Source organism: Halichondria panicea, chromosome 12 (genome assembly GCF_963675165.1).
Source record: "Halichondria panicea chromosome 12, odHalPani1.1, whole genome shotgun sequence".
Taxonomy (NCBI): Eukaryota; Metazoa; Porifera; class Demospongiae; order Suberitida; family Halichondriidae; genus Halichondria; species Halichondria panicea.
In genome coordinates this window covers 3,693,291-3,711,785 of record NC_087388.1, presented here as the reverse complement: position 1 = coordinate 3,711,785, position 18,495 = coordinate 3,693,291, and the positions used below count along the sequence as shown (strand labels likewise).

Genomic DNA, 18,495 nt, shown 5'->3' with positions numbered 1-18,495 from the left:
CTGAAACTTCCAACTAGTAATTATTGCATTACACAAAATTAATGTTGTGTTCGCATCAGGCAAAAAATTGCTCCCAGTCCACTGTTACAGTAGAACCTCGATTTTCCAGACACCTTGGTTCCAGAGGCAGGAATGGATAAACCACGCTTTGATCCACCCACTTTATATATGTGCAAGTTTATGTAGCACACTCATTACATTTTTGTAAAGGATATGTACATGTAACAGAAAACAGAAACAAATTGCAGTTTAAATTTTATCGTGACTTCTCTCTTAATTAATGTTGTTAAAATAATTCAGCTTTGATGAACTAAAAGGAGGGCAAATGCATGCCCTCCCAAATGAAAATCTGTAAATGTAAAATAGTGGTACCATACATTAGGAGTTAGTTTCCATAGGTTCCAGCGGAGACCTCCGGTAAACATGTGTGCTGCAAAGTATCATGTCATTGACTCACTTACAACGTACACAATCCACTTACTCTTTATGAAATAGTCGCTCTTTCTCAGCAAGTGCTTTCTCCCTAGCAATCAATCTTCTTTCTCTTTCTGCAAGGGCTTTCTCTTTCTCTCTAACTATATCCTCTCGTTGGATAAGTTTTCTCTCACATTTTCCCGTTAAGTTGGCAAGAATTGTTTGTCGTTGTACGGTAGGTGACAAAGTAGTGTGTTGTGATACGCTCTCCAGAAGCTCTCGAATACTGGGGCGCCTTGATGGCTGTTAGAATTGCGACATCACATAAAAATAATACAATCGTGACTGTAAAAAATGTCATTATGCTACATGCTTTTTTGTTAAAATTTCTATCCGAAAAATGTACTACACTCACAATGTACCTTGGTTTGAAGCAGGTCAGCTATAACTGACTGTAACTCAGATGAGAATGTGTGAGGGATCCTTCTGAACTGGCCATCTCTGACTCTGGTGGCCAGGACTCTTTGGTTAGGGGCCGTAAATGGAGGAGAGAGGGCACATAGTTCGTACACTAGGCAACCTAGAGACCACAGATCTGACTTCTCATCGTACAGCTCTTCTGTGAATTGTTCCTGAATGAACAATCAGTGTATTATGTAAGTAACAGGTACACACATACATGTAGGATACCGTGAACAAAGTCAATGTGCATGTATGTCATACAAGCTACATTGTACATCAACCTACAGGTATGTAAATAACCTGAGGTGCATAGGCGGTCACTGCGTTCTTATAGCAGTGTGTTTGTTTGTACATGTACTTCGGAGTGAGCAGTGCTCACCTGGATGCCAAAGTGCTGCACTTACAGCATGGATAGCCTCAATACTTAAGTTTCCTTTGTGACAGATAAAGGCTTTGATGTCAAATAGAAGCGAGAAAAAGCTATGAAGCGTACTTCGCACCATAATTATGCTTGCACGTTGGCTAACATAATAATACACAGCTTTAAGACACTCCATAATTACATGTAAGCCTGACAATGACATAGATCTACAACTCCACTTCAAGCCGAGGGTTTAGTAGGTAGGCCCCGGTGCGCATGCACAAGTGAGGTATTCGGTAGTGTGTCTGTGTGTCACTGTGTGTGTAGACTGCTACAGCTGCTCAAGGAAGTCACGGTTTATTGGATTTTAATTCGTAGACTTGCAAAACAATGCTTCGTTCTTGCCTATTTTTCCAAAAAATACTAGAAGCCTATAATTATACTGTGTTTAGTGGGCAGTAACACCCCGTAATTTACTGATAATTATAGCATAAAGTGAAGAGAAGGATAATATTGACTCCAGGCTAATTTAATGTTGCACCATGAACGCTCGCTGCAAGAGTAAGAAAAGAGCCGCAAAGCCACACTGTTTCTCATTAGCTTGCCAGGGCTGCATTGAGGGGGGAGCGAGGCGAGGGGGGTACATGTATTTCACCCCCCCCCTCCTGTGATTTGATTATAATGACAATAGTATTTATTAGGAGATGGACACAGACATAGAAGCTGAGGTGGTAGTCAGTTTAGTTTTAAACAGCTATTCTGTGCACCTAACACTACATGATGTATAATTTACAACAATCATGTAATGATGATATCTGGAATATTCATTATAATTTAGCTACATAATTATGAGCGCCAGAAGTGATCTAAGCCCGCAAATATCCAAATTTTTCTGGGGGAGCATGCCCCTAGTTTGGCATGCACTAACTTCGCGTTGAAGGCCCCCCTCTATATTTTCATACCTCCATTACCCAAAATCCTGGATGCAGCCCTGCTTGCCAGTAATAATTATGAACTTCGAACTTTCGGCATACTTTTTAATCGTTCTACTCTCCCAACATTCCCTGCTCTGATTACCTGGCCCTGCACATCGCATGCAATGTAAAAAACACTGTACAGGTAATAACATTCTGCTAGTATACTAGTACTGTAGCTTCATTGCTACATGTATATATAAAGCTCTGGCGCCTCCACCGAGGTATCAGCACCTGTGGTGCTTTCATTTCAATAGTTGTGCTGTGTGTGTGCGGTACTTACTGGAGACATGTAGTAAGGACTGCCTACAAAGGTTTTTGCAAGAGAGAAATTGTGATGGAGAATTCGAGCAAGTCCAAAGTCACCCAGTTTAACATTGAGGTCCTTGTCAAGGAACACATTAGCAGGCTTCAGATCTCGGTGAAGAATCTGTGCACACAACAGTGATAGTTCAAAGCTGCATGAAAATTATATTTCATTGAAACACTAGACACAAATATACATGTACATGTAAGTGCCTGTAATTTCCGAGCGCCTTAGCGCGATGCAACTAATAGTCACGCTTCAGGAATGCGGAATTTGGGTGTGATTACATTCGGTTAATCTTTATTACCTCCAAACTGATCTACTATTGACATAATTATGCAGAGAATAAAAAGCTACGTACTAGCTGGAGAAGCTAGCTTAGGCTGTAGCTATATATAGGAGTCTCAAAGCCAACACGACACTACTACTTTTGGAAAGAGATAGGAGAGTTCTTGAGAGACTGATTCTAACCTAAAATGTATATGTACATGTATTTGCATAATTACCGTATATCTTCTAATTTATCAGACACTTCTAATTACCCCGGACACTCTTTTAGGAAATTTTCGTTGTTCTAATACAACAGACACTCACTCCAGTGCTTTAATATTACATTTGATCTAAATATCCGGACAATACCTTGAAAAGTTGAGTTACATTCATAGACAGCAATGCCTGCTGCAGTTAGATAGCTTTGAGTAGCTAGTTTTAGATAGCTAGTGCAACTATTCAGTCGCACACTGTTCTATTAAACTTAGCTAGCTCGCATGCAGCTGCATGATTATTCCGGGCACTTCGCATGCTCAATAAAAAATATGTTCCAATTACATGTATACCCGGACAATTTCCAAAATAATTATTTTTTGCTGTCCGATAAATTAGAACATATACGGTATATCCAAATCTCATTCTTTATACTCTCTAGCAAGACTACTCTCCTTCTTTCTCTAAGTACAACTCTGTGCAAGGCTAATCATGCGTGCGCATATACCTACATGTAGTATAGAGTTGAATATACCACAAATAATTGGTACATAAAATAATGTGAACATCTTGACATTGCAACATTTCTAAGAAATTATGATGATATTATTGTGTAGGTGAATGATGAGCTTCAATAATTATATTCAAACATGTTTCTATGGCAACCTAAGGTGGTGGGCAACAAATTGTTATAGTGGGCAATTGCTTAGCGATGAAAAACACCAACCAGTTGTCGGCTAAGGTCTGGAACTCTGGCGCAACATCAGTGGATAGTTTGTCATGGTTTAACATAATAGTTACAACATGTACGTAAGTACACACGCTGTTTCATACTCAATTATCTCTATTTAGAGTACCTTTTTGGTAAGCGATGGAACTCAAGCAAATTTGTCAGCTAAGGGCTAAGGTCTACACATGAATTGTAAAAATACTTTCAGTTACTTCTAGAGATAATTGATGTTACCTAACGTTTTCACCCCCGTTTTCACCTACATTAATTTTGTAAATGCTTTTGGTTCGAATATGTTTGTACATGTAGCTTATTCATTTACCTACACAATGATCAGCACCATTTCTTAGTGTTTCAATCTTAAGATGCATTGTCCGTGTATACACAACCGAAAATCTTCTACATGTATAATGCACTTATCAATGGCAATCACACCACATGGGCTGGTTTTACTGAATTCACCCTCGGGCCGCTCATAGTTTATACTATCGCGCCCCAGACGAACCAGCTTGAGAGAAGATATCCCAGATTTAATCCACAAGATTGGAAAATTAGCATTCTGTAAGCTAGGGTATAAATTTTGATGTACAGTACTGGTTTGCTGTGCTGGATAGATATTTATAGCAATTGAAACTACACCGGCCGACACATCATGATACACTTCCTAATACAGTGACGGACAGTAAATTTTTCACCACTTTAGATAATGGAAAAGGTCACCTACATGTACCTTATGTACTCCTTCTCTTTTTCTATGACAGTCCTCCAGAGCCAACAAGATTTGGTGAAATACTTGCCACACAAAGGCATCCTCTATGTAGGTCCTAGAGGTGCACAGACACAATTAAATACACAGCAGGGTCACCAATACAAGGTACCATATAGCGGGAAATTTTCACCGGTATTTCACATGCAAATTAAAGCTCTTGGTGGGTGTGGTTTCCTGGCATTGAAACGCAAATATTAGACATTTCTGCTGAGGGCTGTAGCCAAATAGCAATAATTTGTACCCGTAAAAATTTCCCGCTATACGGTATTCAAATTAGATTATTGGAGTATCGAATAAAGTAACTGTACATGTATGTACATGTACACAATATTATACATGTGCATGTACTGTATGTGTCATATTGACTCACTTCTCCTTCCTTTTCCTTGCAATGAGGTCTGCTAGACTACCTCCCTCACAATACTCCATTATGATGAACAGTGTGGAGTGGGTGCGGTCAATGATCCGGTCATGGTAACGCACTATGTTAGGGTGCCTCAGTTCACGTAGAAGATTGACCTCTTGGACTAGCAACTGCTTCTCTTTCTCTGTCATTCCATGGTAGTCTACCTCCTTCCAGACAAACACCTTTGGAAGGATTAAACCAATACAAACGTAGTTATAGATCTAATGCCGTAATAATTATAAGGCAACACTATAAATAATGATGTTTGCAAGACTACCAAACACACACCAATTTGTGTGGTGCTAGGGCGAAATGTTCAAATGTCGACTCGCATATTAGAGGGTCACTATAAAACAGAACAACTTTTTCAGGCACTATGATAGCTATCTACACACCAACATATAGACTATACTACTCCAGCTAGCATTTTTCACTGACTTTACTGTCTGCCTTCCTGCGAATTTTTTTACAAGTTCCATATGTTCCAGAGCCAATGGTAACAAGGACCTCAAAGTCCTCTAGTTTAGCAGTGGTCTTGGGCATCTGACAATGGTGAACAGTTTAAAAAGATATGTACATATTATATGCACAAGTATGTGCAATGACTTTTTGAATTTGGACTTTATTATGGAGGGCACCTATTGGAATACTGGCTTATCATAGTGTGTAGTGTGGCGACCATTTCCATACACTAGATCTAATTAGATCTCAACAGCCATAAAAAATAAACTGCTGAGTTGTATCCACTTCACTGAACAGGCTAGACTAGACGTACATACCGGCACATGTGCTCTTCGTATACAACTGGCAAGAGTGTTCTCAATAAAAGAGGTAAGCATATTCTTCTCTTACATGCTTTAAACCTGTTCAACCTAGTCTATCTGGATCGTCTATCTCGATGCTGCCATTCTGTGAGCTCAACGATGACTATTCCATCCCCTGGGTGAATGGTGGAATCTCACGATGCTTCCTGGGTGTGGTTGGTTCAATGTCTTGCGCTGGTGTACTGATCCTCTTAGGACTGACTATCTTTGTGCTGGGACGCAAATCCAAAGATACCAAGCAAACTGGGGCAAAAAGCTTCAAGCAGCTCATCTCTAAAGTTTTCATATTGGAAGTCGTTTTAAGTGCCATTATCTCTCTCACATACGTAGTTGACTTGTCAGTGAAAGGAGCTTTGCATTTAACAGGAGCAGGAGATAAAATTTATGGCTACACTATAGTAGAAGATTCCCTTGGTATTGTATCTTGGATATTCTCAATATTATTACTTTACACGGAGCGATTGTGCATACTCAAGGGAACACCCCACGGAATATCCCTAGCTCTGTTTTGGATACTCAACATTGTGTGGCTTAGTCTGCAAATTGTCTCATTTAATAATCCTCAGTGGTGGTGGCATCTGGAGACGCGCTCTGATATATCTGACTTGGTTCTGTATGTGATACGGGTGACCTTCCTATCGGTCATAGTAGTATTTGGAATCATTCGCCCTCTATGCTGTTCGCTAAAAGCAAGAAGAAGAAGAGGTTATTCATTGGTGCTGAATGCAGACGAAACAGAGGAGGAGGAGGAAGAGGAGGAGGACATTGACACAGAGGAGACAAACAAACAAAACATGGAAAGAAAGGAGGGCTCTTTCATTCGCAAGAGGACGACGTCTGCATTTTCTGATTTCTTGATGAAGGCAAAGCTATTGTTTCCTTATGTGTGGCCAAAAGGTACATGCATATCATGTTTATCAATGCACATTAAGTAAGTAGCCTCTATCCCAGGCCGCATGTACATATGAAAGTAGGACCGTTTTGCGCATATTTTGTGGTGCATGTAGAATGAGTATGTGCTTGAGGCAGTTGTGTGCAATCAAGAGCGCATAAAAGAGAGAGAGAGCGTGTAACTTACGCATCCGCTACAGTACGGGAAGAATCCAAAACCACTACTATAAATACAACAATTCTTGAAATCACTCACTGCTGCATGTGCATGGAATATAATCCTACGTGACCATAGTTCTATTTATAGTAGTGGTTTTGGATTCTGCCCGTACTGTAGCAGACGGAAGTTACACGCTCTCTCTCTTTTATGCGCTCTTGGTGCAATGTAAGGTGGGACCTTGTCTGATATAGATTTTATGCATTATAGCTACATATTACATGGCGTTGTCATTGGTACATATACATGTAGAGATTAAATTTCACGGCAGGATTAGCCTAATAATTGATTTCGTCTCTCTGTCAGGCCACTACATGCTCCAGCTGCGAGTGGTGGCATGTTTCCTGATCCTTGTTGTTGGGAGAGTCATCAATGTCTTTGTGCCTATCTACTACAAGAAAATTGTTGATGGCCTCACCTTTAGTAACAATGGAACCAGTCAGCTAGACAGCTCTCTGGCCGTTTCTCTTGGAATTTCAGTTGGTGAGACTGCGATTGTGTTCCCATTAGGATCCATCAGCATCTATGTGATGCTCAAGTTCATGCAGGTTGGTTTTAAACTTTTATTTTACCTGTAAATACCAGAGTACTGGGACAAAAACTTTGTCAGTATTGTGTAGCCGACCACTGCATGGACCCACTTGGTAAACACTATACCAGATATTATAGTGTTCATCCCTACTATAGGGTGGTTCTGTTGGTAGTGCTGGGCTGGTGAACAACTTGAGAAGTTACTTATGGATCACAGTCCAGCAGTTCACTGGCAGAACACTCAGAGTTAAACTTTTCACCCACCTGCATGGGCTCTCTCTTAGATGGCATCTGGGAAGGAAAACTGGTAAGTCGATCTGTATTCTGTGTGTGTGGGTCCAACACTACAACAAGTTTACCTTTCCGTGCTTAACCCACACTTACATGTATACATGTAATGTAAGCTTAGTATTATCATAAAGATGGCCTACAGCCTAACAACAACTGAAAATCAATCACCTTGCAGTAATTGACGTTTTAATTACTTTTGGGCTATCCCCAAGTTTTACTGTCCGATTCAGTTTAGTTGTACGAAACCATTGGCTTACAATATTGAACACCACCACCACTTTCTCAGGTGAGGTTCTGAGAGTGATGGACCGAGGCAGTCAGAGCATCACCAGCCTCCTTTCTTACATTCTATTCAACATAGCCCCCACTCTGGTGGACATTGGAGTGGCTGTCATCTACTTTGTCATTGCCTTCGATGGCTGGTTCGGTCTTATTGTGTTTCTCACCATGGTGTCATACATACTGTTGACCATCAGCATCACTGAGTGGAGGACTAAGTACAGGAGGTAAGAGAATTTCGTTTTTTCTTGTATCACTATACTGTACCCTCGCGAAAATACGCCCATCCCATCTTTTGCTATAAACTTTTTGCACGAGGGTATTTTTTGACTCGAAAGTATACGCTCACCCAGAATTGAGCTTGTTCAGACTGTACATATACATTTACATGTAGCTATAATAATTATCACATATCGTAGAAACTGGATGATTAGCGCTTATGAACAGTGCGTAATGTACTGTACGTACTTCTGCTCATAGTGTAGGAACTAAATTCATTGTACATTTTGTGTATTGTGCCAACTTGTAGAGTGATGAATGAGAGCGACAATGCAACCAGGGCAAAAGCTGTCGACTCTCTACTCAACTTTGAGACTGTGAAGTACTATGGGGCAGAAGACTATGAAGTCAAAAGATACAATGATGGTGAGTGAGTTGAGTAGCTAGTGCTACATGTACATGACTGGTATCCGCATATAATTTATACATGCATGCAGTAACATGTACATGTATATAATTTACATGTATTAATTATAATTATATTATGTATCCTCGATTCACCTCCCACGTACAATGTATATACAATGTACTCATAATTATGTACATGTAACATTCAGCGATCATCAAATACCAAGATGCTGAGTGGAAGTCGCTAGCCAGCCTCAATGTCCTGGGTATGGGCCAAAATATCATCATCACACTAGGACTATTCTTTGGTTCTGCCCTATGTGCGTACCGCGTCACACAGGGGGTCCTTAAAGTGGGTGACTTTGTCCTCTACTGCACTTACATCATTCAACTGTACGCCCCACTCAATTTCTTTGGCACCTACTACCTCATGATACAACAAGCCTTTGTGGACATGGAGAACATGTTTGATCTATTGGACGTCGAACCAGAGGTCACAGACTCTCCCAGTGCAACACAACTGCAGATTGCGGGTGGTAAAGTTGAGTTTAAGAATGTTTATTTTCACTATGCACCTGAGAAGCGTATTTTGAAGGATGTGTCGTTTACGGTTGAGGCAGGAGAGACCTTAGCACTAGTTGGACCGAGTGGTGCTGGAAAGTCTACAATCATAAGACTGCTATTTAGGTTCTACGATATACAGGATGGGCTCATCTGTATTGATGGTCAAGATCTGAAGCAATTGAATCAAAATTCTGTGAGACAAAACATTGGGGTGGTGCCTCAGGACACAGTGCTTTTTAATGATGATATCAGATACAACGTTAGATATGGTGAGCAAAATTATGTACGTACAGTAGTGTGTACATCGATTATGGCATTGTACAGTACGTTGTAATACCAGCTCCCACGATTTGAAGCTGCTACTAACTAAGTACCAGTATAATTGTATGACTGTTTATTAGAGTAGATTGAACGTACTGAACAATAGCTGGGTGGACTGTGCATGTTATTATAGAGCACATGCAGGTATACCTTGTTTTACTTCAAGTAAGGCATATAATACGGTTATTATCTTCATACTACAGGTAATATGTCAGCCTCTGATGATGAGGTGGAGCAAGCAGCCCGCCACGCTGACATCCATGATCGAATCATCACGTTCCCCTCCCAATACGACACAGTAGTGGGGGAGAGGGGACTGAAACTGAGTGGGGGAGAGAAGCAGCGAGTGTGCATAGCTAGAACCATCCTTAAAGCACCAGCTGTCATACTTCTAGATGAAGCCACATCTGCTCTTGACACGGAGACAGAGAGGAACATACAGTCATCCCTCATGAAAGTGTGTCAGGGACGAACTACAATCATTGTGGCTCACAGACTCTCTACTATCATACATGCCAATGTGATACTAGTACTAAAGGTAAGATAATTAGTTCCAATGCAGTCATTTTGTAGGTAATTATTTTTAATTATTGTCACAGGAAGGAGAGATTGTTGAGAGGGGCACTCATGAGCACCTGTTGGTCCAGGACGGAGTATATGCCTCGATGTGGGCGCAGCAGCAACGGAGTCTGGAAATGGGTGGAGCCATGGACCAAATTGAGGGTGGAAGGCTGGGAGATTCCAAACTGTAAACATGCCACTCCACTCCTTTCTACAGTGCATACATTATAGATATAATTTTATGCAGTATTTAATTCTTATTAATATTTTATCCTTTTTACGTTGTTAGTTGTGTAATAACTCACTATAAAAAACAATATTTTTTCATTCTAAAAAAATAAATTGTTCACTACACAAAACACAATGGGACTTGTGTTAACTCTATGGACGCTTCTTACTTCAGTCTAGCTTGTACTTGGAGAGAGCCTTTCCAAGCCTCTTGTACACCTCATAGTAATAGTAGAGTGGGATAGCTATCCAGATGCCATTGAGGAAGATGAACACAAAGTAAAAGTATTTCAGGTCCAGATACGAATTGAAGGAAGGGGGCCAGCTCTATGTGGGGAAAACAGTACAGAACGCATAATAGTGGGGTTTATTTCAGTACTGGTTAGCAGCTAGGTCAATTTTCACCCGCTTGAAATGTTCACCTGCTTAATATTTGGAACCATATTTTCACCCACTCATACAAAATCCTGAAAGAAATCCTGATATAATTATAGTATAGGATTATTGATTATTGATACTTGTACATGGCACCCTTGTATAACAATCACTTTTTGGCAAGTTTTCAGCCATTATTACAAATGTGGCTATGTTTAGGGGTTTATTTAGGACCTCCAGTCCTGGGTGCTTTGACCACCTTTTTTGATGGCCAAACTCATAATTATGGCCAAGCACATCGATCAATTATAGACATTAGAAAACAGCTCTTGGCCATTTCATGTAGTGGGTGGTTTTGCATCGCACGAAATTTATCGCTATACAGTAGCAAGTCTTTTGGCACTATGATAAAATTTAATATGATCATATGATCACTATTAATGTACAGAAAAACAGTCTTCATAAAGTACATCGGTCCACAGAACATGGACTAACATAACTTTCATAGACTTAGCTTTTAGAGCGAAAAATGATTGAAATGTACTCACCGAGAGAGCCATGTGCTTGAAACCCTCAGTCACCTCCACTCCCATGTAGAAGACGGTCCCCACCAACTGGAACGTGCCTGAAGTGGCTCAACTAAATACACTGTTACATGTATGTATAATTTATACTCAGGACTGTAAATACACCAGATGTGTTTCAAATCATAAGGTTATTCTTAAGCTGATTAGGCCACTCCAAGTGACACTCTGGTTTCTGGTCCTGAAGTTTTTCTAATTGCATGCGGTGCGGGCGGGCGGCTTTTCTCATTGTGTCATTATCAATTTCACCTTATGAATCTCATTATTTTGCAAATGATCATTATCTCACACCACATGGACCATTCTGCGCATGTGTAGTAGAAATAATGAGATAGAAATCCAATAATGAGATAGAAATCCAAGAATAAAATCTGATGCGGGCGGTGGACCAGAAACCAGAGTATCACTTGGAGTGGCCTTACCTGTGACAATCACCCAGTAGTGTCTGCTCCAGTGCCTTTTCTGCAGGGCCATGTACCAGATATACTCAAGAGGTAACATGACGAAAAACTCTAGATAGCACACCCACATGACCATGGGGTCCTGGAGCACCCAGTAGCGGCTGTCCAGCACAGCATACTCATCCACAAGATACTTAGGACCAACACCGAAGCCACCCACAAAACTGTGAATTAACACAAAGTAGAATGTCATGCTGAAGGCAAAAGCTGCTATGAATCATCACACCAAGTTTTCTCCGTTCACATGAAACTCACAGATCCATAGGATGGATGATGATAATGTTAATGAGGAGCCAGAGTCCTTCAAGCCTGCATCCTTTCCTGGGCAGCCCTCCAGTTAGCATACAGGCAATGAAGATAGCTAAGCTGACAACAATATTTGGACCATGCCACCATCCTTCCAAAGTGATCCCAGTGTAGTTGAGATGTCTTTCAGTGAAGTTCTCTAGTCTAGCAAGGTTGGGGTACGTCAAATGAGACATTACAGCATGCCTCAGATATCTAAAATTGACTGACAGACACACCTACAAAAATTAATGCTTTGTGTGGATAAATTAAGCCACGCCTTGCAAACCCATCCCATCATAATTACATGTAACATGGGTCCTGGAGTGACATTTAATGCTACCTAAATCCTCAACCTGAGCCTGATATTAAAAGTAATGAAGAAGAGGCAATCCTCCCAGGCCATGCAATTTTCCTCTGTGACGCAGGACGAAGCGGGGGGAAACTGTGGCAAGGGGGAAAACATGGTTGTTATAGTTGTTACACTACCTACTTCAAGAACCTGGCCTAGGTGAGTTCCTCGGAACCATACCTACCTGGTATTAAAAACCTATAATTATACCTATTATTTTTAGCACTCACATTAGTTGGGCGTGGCCCGACCGTCCCTGACGGGAGGTCGGGTTGCAAGCCTATCTGGGATTTTGTTCTAGCGCCACTATAGCCACTATAGTGGCGCCCCATCAGATTGAAGCATTTTTCATGTGCTTGGTTACACTTCCGTTTGTATCTAGTTGCGAAACCGCATGCCGTGTATGCTGTGGTCTACACGTCATCAAGTTGGTTGAGAATAACAATATTCATAGCAGTGTTACATAATGCAGCAGGACAAATCCCAGATAAGCTTGCAACCCGACCTCCCGCCAGGGACTGCTAGCAAGTGAAACTGAGCTAGACCACGCCCTTTTTCTCTAAAATATCTACATGCATGCACTAGCTGTTAATTATAGCGACACCAGCCAGTTGGACTGAACACTAAAAAATACGCCCCTCAGAAGTGGAATAAATTTTTTCTGGCTTGTAATTACGGTATTATAATTATATATACAGGTTTAAAGAAGAGAAGACAGTATTTCTATGCAGTCGCCATCAAACTGTTCAGACCAAAACAAAAACATCACGATGGTACAGTACCTGCTGTGGCGCACGTTGACCAACTGTAACACTGACACCACCCTCTCCTTTCTGGGTTGTTGGCCACACCAAGTTTTCACCAGCTAGACTGTACTTGTGAAGGACATCACTGAGGTCTGTACACATTCAGTTTGATAATTCAACATCAAATACATTAACTGAGTCACACCAAGTTTTCACTAGCTAGACTGGACCTGTCAAGAAGCCTCGAGGACATCACTGAGGTCTGTACACATTTCAAAACACCTCCTCACTTATACGATGTGAAATGAGCAACGTGTCGATCTATTCAATTGCATGCATGTGAAAATTAATCATGGTGCAGGCCGGCCTATGTTTTGTTTGTATCCATATCCAATACTTTGTTCTGCATGATCTGCAATACAGTTGTGTCAACTTTCACATTATCGTATAGCGGGTAATTTTCGTAGGGTAAACAAGTTTGGATTAAAGGCCTGGTGTAAACGGGGCTGCATATATACGTATAGCAACATTATCATTCTGATATAGATCTACCTCTAATTCTGATCGAGTCGGGCCTGAGCTGTGAAAGTGTAAAAAATGTATCTACTGAAAGCGAAAGAAGCTTGATTATGTTAAATCCCGAGAAATTGTAGGTGTGACTGCATAGGTACTAGATATCGCACTCACATGTAGAGTCAAGTCCCAAAGTTATTTGAATCATTGCTATGTTTTGTCAACTATTTCTACTTACGGGTATTCAGAAAACTCAATACAATTCTCAATGCTGTAAAAATAACTATCTATCAGATATATATAACTATAATGTATAAATTTGTAATTATAGATCACCACAGTCACTGCAACATATAACAAGAATATCTAAGAGAGCTAAGTTTGGAAGAGGAGCTATAGTTCATTTATCAAAAGGTACCTAGCTATTCCCCTGCATGCATGTGTGGAGCTATTATAGATCTATAATAATTATGTAGGTCAATTAATTTTTTTCAAAATTATTTTAGGTAGTTCATACAATTCTTCCTAGGTTATTGAAGAATCTATCTGTAGGCTGTAGCGCTCTGGTCTCCATAATTCTAGGTCGTGCATGCATGCATGATTTTGTATAGTACGTAGAACTACTACATGAACTGAATATCACCAGGAATTCAGCTTTTATCAACGTGCATAATTATAATTTAGTGTTTAGCAGAGTTAAACCCCATTTATTTGCAGGACAGTTGATGATATGGACAAGCCAAAAAAATCTTTACGCCGAACAAATGTGTTAGTTTGACAAGTATTAGACCAATAATTATTTATACCGTATACCTGCATGGTAATTTCTGGGGGACAAAATATTCGTGGTTTTCGTGGTTGGAACTCAGACTACGAATATTTTACCCACGAATGAAGCGACCTTGCCTACCTTTACCTGCAGTGCAAGCACGAAAATATTATACGAAGTAACTATGAATATTGCTCAACCACGAATGTTTTGTCCCCCGAAAATTATCGGCTATACGGTATACAGCACGAACATTAAAGAATATATAGCTATAGGCAGACAAATTGGAAAAATGTTGTTAAGTACATTATTATCTGCATAATAATATTGCTTTGATTCTCAGTCTCCGCAGCACATCAGCCGATTGGTTCTATGGGAAAATTTCAAGACAGGAAGCCGAGGAGAAATTGAAAATGTGCAGGAATGGTGAATTTCTCGTGCGAGAAAGTCGAAACTTCAAAGGCGATTACACATTATCGATTCAGTAAGCAAAAAGTTGTTTGCATACCTACATTGCTTGTACCTAATTATGGCGTACTATTTTAATCTCTGAAAGGTATGCATCAAAGGTAGAGCACTATCATATCAAGCGAGGAAAGCGCTCGTATGTCACCATCGACGAACATGTTTATTTTGAAAACATTGCTAATCTTGTTGAGGTAATCTTCACCATAATATTATATATATCCTCTTTGGCCATGAATTTGCAATACAATAATAATTATATGATAGTCCTTGTGTGCAGCATTATCGGCAAGATGCACATGGACTGTGCTCACGGTTGAAAGTGCCTGATGATTACTGTTCAGGTATATTATACTACCGTACGTACAATGGTGCATGGTTAATTTTCTTGGCTTAAATGTATGCATAATTATAGTTTTGACTTCTATTGGTGTTGACGAATGCCCTGCAATTGTGCCGCTGAATTCAAAGCTATTAGCCAAGGAAGCTGACATTAGCAGAAAACAATCCATAGGTAAGTATAACTTTGTTAGTCTCATAAAGTTCGATTAATTATGGACAAAAACTAGAGTTTAAAGGAAATCGACCGATATACATGTAGATAATTGCCTGCATGATCAATAATACTTTTACTTATTTTTACAGCTCTAGTATACTACACTACTAATAATAATAATAATTCTACTGAGTATTGGCTCCACTATAATCATTAAATACAAAATAATACGTAAAAAGAATTAAAACTGCATTCTGATCACCCAACAGTGGCCGTTTGGAGAGGGGAGTACCAAGGTACAAGGATCGCAATGAGGAGACTTCAGTGCTCTGAGGAAATTTTGGCAACATCTGCTCCCAAAATTCTGAAAGTTGCGACACATCTTAGGTATACGTAGTTGTACATGCATGCAGCTTTTTAACTGATATTATTGTCTCAGCTCACTCCAACATGGAAATATTGTTTCCTTCCTTGGCGCTTCGTTCGAGGACCCCTATATCTACCTTGTGACAATGTATATTATCAAGGGTCCCGTTACTGATTTTCTAAGAAGTCGTGGGCGGAGAAACATCACACAACAAATGCAAATAGACTTTGTAAAACAAATCTGCAGTGGAATGTTCAATCTAGAGTCTCAAGATGTTGTTCACAGGTATTATTATCATTATTGTCGGCTATCTTGCATGTATTACAATTATTATGCATAGTAATCTGGCTGCTCACAATGTTCTCATGGATGACGATGGAAGTCTGAAAGTTTCAGATATTGGCTTTGCACTTATTGATGAGGACATTTTATCCTTCCCACCGTCCAAAGCTTCTATCCGTTGGAGAGCGCCAGAGGTTCTCGATAGCAAGGTATGGAGATATAGCTCCTCTTATAATGTCAAAATACCATTTCAACTTCCAGAGATTTTCGTGTAAATCAGATGTGTGGAGTTTTGGGATTTTACTCTGGGAGATTTGTTCTTATGGACGTGTGCCATACCCTGGAAAAGTAGGTTGTCAATTTAAGCTAGAAGCACTAACATAATTATTGTAGTGCCCTATTCGATGGTACGTTGGTTTGAAGGAAATGGTTTATACTGCATGCTGTGCCTCTCTATTAAGTCTACAATATGTGGGTAGCAGTCACAACCGCCACTTCCCTATACATAAACTTATAATCATTATTATTAGATCTGTATTTTATTTGTAGCTGTCGAAATCCTTCAGTACTATTTTATTTATCTGCCAAAACGTCATATATAATCGTAAATTAAAGTTTGGGGACAGCCAGATTTGGCCGGTATACGGAAGAGCGAGTGGCCACGTTTTAGGGCAAGTTTTGGTAAAAATCAAGCTAGCAATTTGTACCAAACGAAACAACTGGTATATTGAGGTGACTGCGTACTTTGGAGAGCCAGATTAGCGAGAGTCTACTGTATGCATCAATGGTTTTTAATCAATTATTTGCACCTGTAGGAACTCTATACTTGATCATGCAATAGTGTAGTAGTTGCGTTTGCCCTTACTTGACAGACTTTCTCGATCCTCTATATTTCCTATCTAGGATTAGTGCCATAATTATTTATACCACGTTGTCTACGTACAAGGGTGTAATAAAAGTCATACAGTCCTTATATTATTTTTGTGACATGGTCTCGTAGCCTCGAGCCATAATTAATAATTAAGGGTCGTCGTCGTGATATAAAATTAATAGAGTGAGAATCCTCGTGTTTATATAGGCAACCTGCCCTCAGGGCTTGTGCATGTATATAATTCTCGGTCTCTCATAAATATGCTATATCTATAGACACTGTTGTGGAGGTGTCTATGGGATTTAGAAGCCCAAAGGCACTGATTTAGTATTCTGAGCGTAGCGAGGTTACTACAAGTGACCGAGGGCTTCTAAATCACATGGACACAGACAAAACTCAATCATTTAGAGCGCATGTGCAAACCTTGCCCTCGAGGCTTGACTACAGCACATTCAAGTTGCTTGACAACATGCAGGATACTAAGTAAGTTGCAGGTATACTATGAGTCCCATACGTAGTATACCTGCTCTGAGGCACTTTTCCCATGTATGTAGATCTATCAATGCAACTATATAAGTGTCAAGTCGTAACCAGCAATATTTATTCTCCATTCGCTCACACTGATTCAGGCAGTCGAGGAGATACCGCTTATGATTGAAAACGGACAGCGGATGAACCCGCCTGAAGACTGCCCTGATTGGCTGTGTCACATGATGCTACGTACGTGGCAAAGCGATCCGGTCAGCAGACCTTCTTTCGCAGACATCCACAGAGAACTTGAATGCATAATAATGTACTGACATAATTATAGCTAACCCTCAGGAATTATGACTTTAAATAAACATTTACCACAGTTTCCATGATATAATTATTGTTTACTATAATTATGCCTCGAGGCGTAGCCGAACGAGGGATATGACACCCCTTTCTTGTGAAACATATGCAACTTTGCAAACATTGCAAATTATTCACACTCTATAATATACTTTTAATATAGAGTGAAAGCAAAAACATGGCGAGAGGCATAATTATAGCAAGCGCACGCTTGCAACACTCATTTCAATCAGAAGTAGATATATATATACTATAGCATACTGTAAGTGTTACAAAAATTAATGTGAACTAGTTAGCTAAAATATTGTGGTGCCCCCTACATTGGAGAGGTTTTTAATACTAATTTTCGAGGCACTAAATTTGTTTTTGGGTCAATCCTCGAAAACAACCTGCTATATGGTATCAGCCATTTAAAGGAACGTTGTATTTTGGTGCAATAATATTATGTCATCCAGTTATAATTGATCAGCAAAATTCGATCTTTCCACTAGCTTCTACGCTAGTACAGTCTCTACATTGTAAATAAAATTATGCACTGGCTGTTATTCAGAACAAAAGTGCTTCGTCACGAAATCGTCCAGCTTCTAAGATTAGCATGATTTACTCTTGAGGAAATTGTGTAAACAGACTAATCGCTTTGGTTCCAAATACTACTCCTGCAGCAACAGCCAGTGCATTTGTTTTTGGTTTGCTTTAATGTACGTTGCTCTAGAGTGATCAAAGTAGACAATAGAATGACAGCTCAGATGGCAAGCTCAAACAGACATGGCACCACTTTCTCTGAAAATTCAACTTTTGCACGCATTTTTACAAGGTCATGAAGGTCATGGCATCAATTACCAGCCAGGAAGGAAT

At 40.0% G+C, this 18,495-nt stretch overlaps 4 protein-coding genes across 14 annotated transcripts; 2 read left to right on the top strand and 2 right to left on the bottom strand.

Annotated features, from left to right (window-relative positions):
* Nucleotides 1–171: 171 nt before the first annotated feature.
* On the bottom strand, nt 172–5,543 carry LOC135344720 (serine/threonine-protein kinase Nek2-like). Its single transcript, XM_064541970.1, has 7 exons — nt 5,345–5,543; nt 4,871–5,088; nt 4,462–4,555; nt 2,495–2,641; nt 837–1,046; nt 482–717; nt 172–430 (listed from the first exon to the last, which is right to left on the bottom strand). Exons 1-7 carry the CDS (start codon nt 5,447–5,449, stop codon nt 379–381), a joined length of 1,062 nt encoding a protein of 353 aa, XP_064398040.1. The 5' UTR covers nt 5,450–5,543; the 3' UTR covers nt 172–378.
* A 33-nt stretch (nt 5,544–5,576) lies between these two features.
* LOC135344710 (ATP-binding cassette sub-family B member 6-like) lies at nt 5,577–10,376 on the top strand. Of its 2 annotated transcripts, XM_064541946.1 has the most exons (9): nt 5,577–5,737; nt 5,783–6,627; nt 7,145–7,386; nt 7,526–7,676; nt 7,947–8,166; nt 8,469–8,584; nt 8,776–9,399; nt 9,655–9,989; nt 10,051–10,376. In XM_064541946.1, the coding sequence occupies exons 2-9, from the start codon at nt 5,805–5,807 to the stop codon at nt 10,201–10,203; spliced, it is 2,664 nt and encodes an 887-aa protein (XP_064398016.1). In that variant the 5' UTR covers nt 5,577–5,737; nt 5,783–5,804; the 3' UTR covers nt 10,204–10,376. The 2 variants fall into 2 exon arrangements, with proteins under 2 accessions (XP_064398016.1, XP_064398017.1); XM_064541947.1 differs by lacking the exon at nt 5,577–5,737 and having other exon boundaries at nt 5,744–6,627.
* Nucleotides 10,302–12,209, bottom strand: LOC135344722 (3-beta-hydroxysteroid-Delta(8),Delta(7)-isomerase-like). Its single transcript, XM_064541972.1, has 4 exons — nt 11,916–12,209; nt 11,622–11,824; nt 11,164–11,240; nt 10,302–10,567 (listed from the first exon to the last, which is right to left on the bottom strand). Exons 1-4 carry the CDS (start codon nt 12,140–12,142, stop codon nt 10,412–10,414), a joined length of 663 nt encoding a protein of 220 aa, XP_064398042.1. The 5' UTR covers nt 12,143–12,209; the 3' UTR covers nt 10,302–10,411.
* A 10-nt stretch (nt 12,210–12,219) lies between these two features.
* Nucleotides 12,220–17,787, top strand: LOC135344717 (tyrosine-protein kinase CSK-like). Of its 10 annotated transcripts, none has more exons than XR_010397510.1 (14): nt 12,220–12,456; nt 12,996–13,303; nt 13,888–13,970; nt 14,274–14,324; nt 14,669–14,809; nt 14,882–14,984; nt 15,071–15,134; nt 15,206–15,304; nt 15,556–15,673; nt 15,726–15,938; nt 15,994–16,144; nt 16,197–16,283; nt 17,082–17,289; nt 17,436–17,577. XR_010397510.1 is itself a non-coding variant. In XM_064541958.1 (14 exons), exons 5-14 carry the CDS (start codon nt 14,287–14,289, stop codon nt 17,604–17,606), a joined length of 1,185 nt encoding a protein of 394 aa, XP_064398028.1. In that variant the 5' UTR covers nt 12,220–12,456; nt 12,996–13,193; nt 13,267–13,303; nt 13,888–13,970; nt 14,274–14,286; the 3' UTR covers nt 17,607–17,787. The 10 variants fall into 10 exon arrangements, 9 of the variants coding, with proteins under 9 accessions (XP_064398028.1, XP_064398030.1, XP_064398027.1 ...); XM_064541958.1 differs by lacking the exon at nt 17,082–17,289 and having other exon boundaries at nt 12,996–13,193; nt 13,267–13,303; nt 17,436–17,787; XM_064541960.1 differs by lacking the exon at nt 17,082–17,289 and having other exon boundaries at nt 14,678–14,809; nt 17,436–17,787.
* Nucleotides 17,788–18,495: the final 708 nt, after the last annotated feature.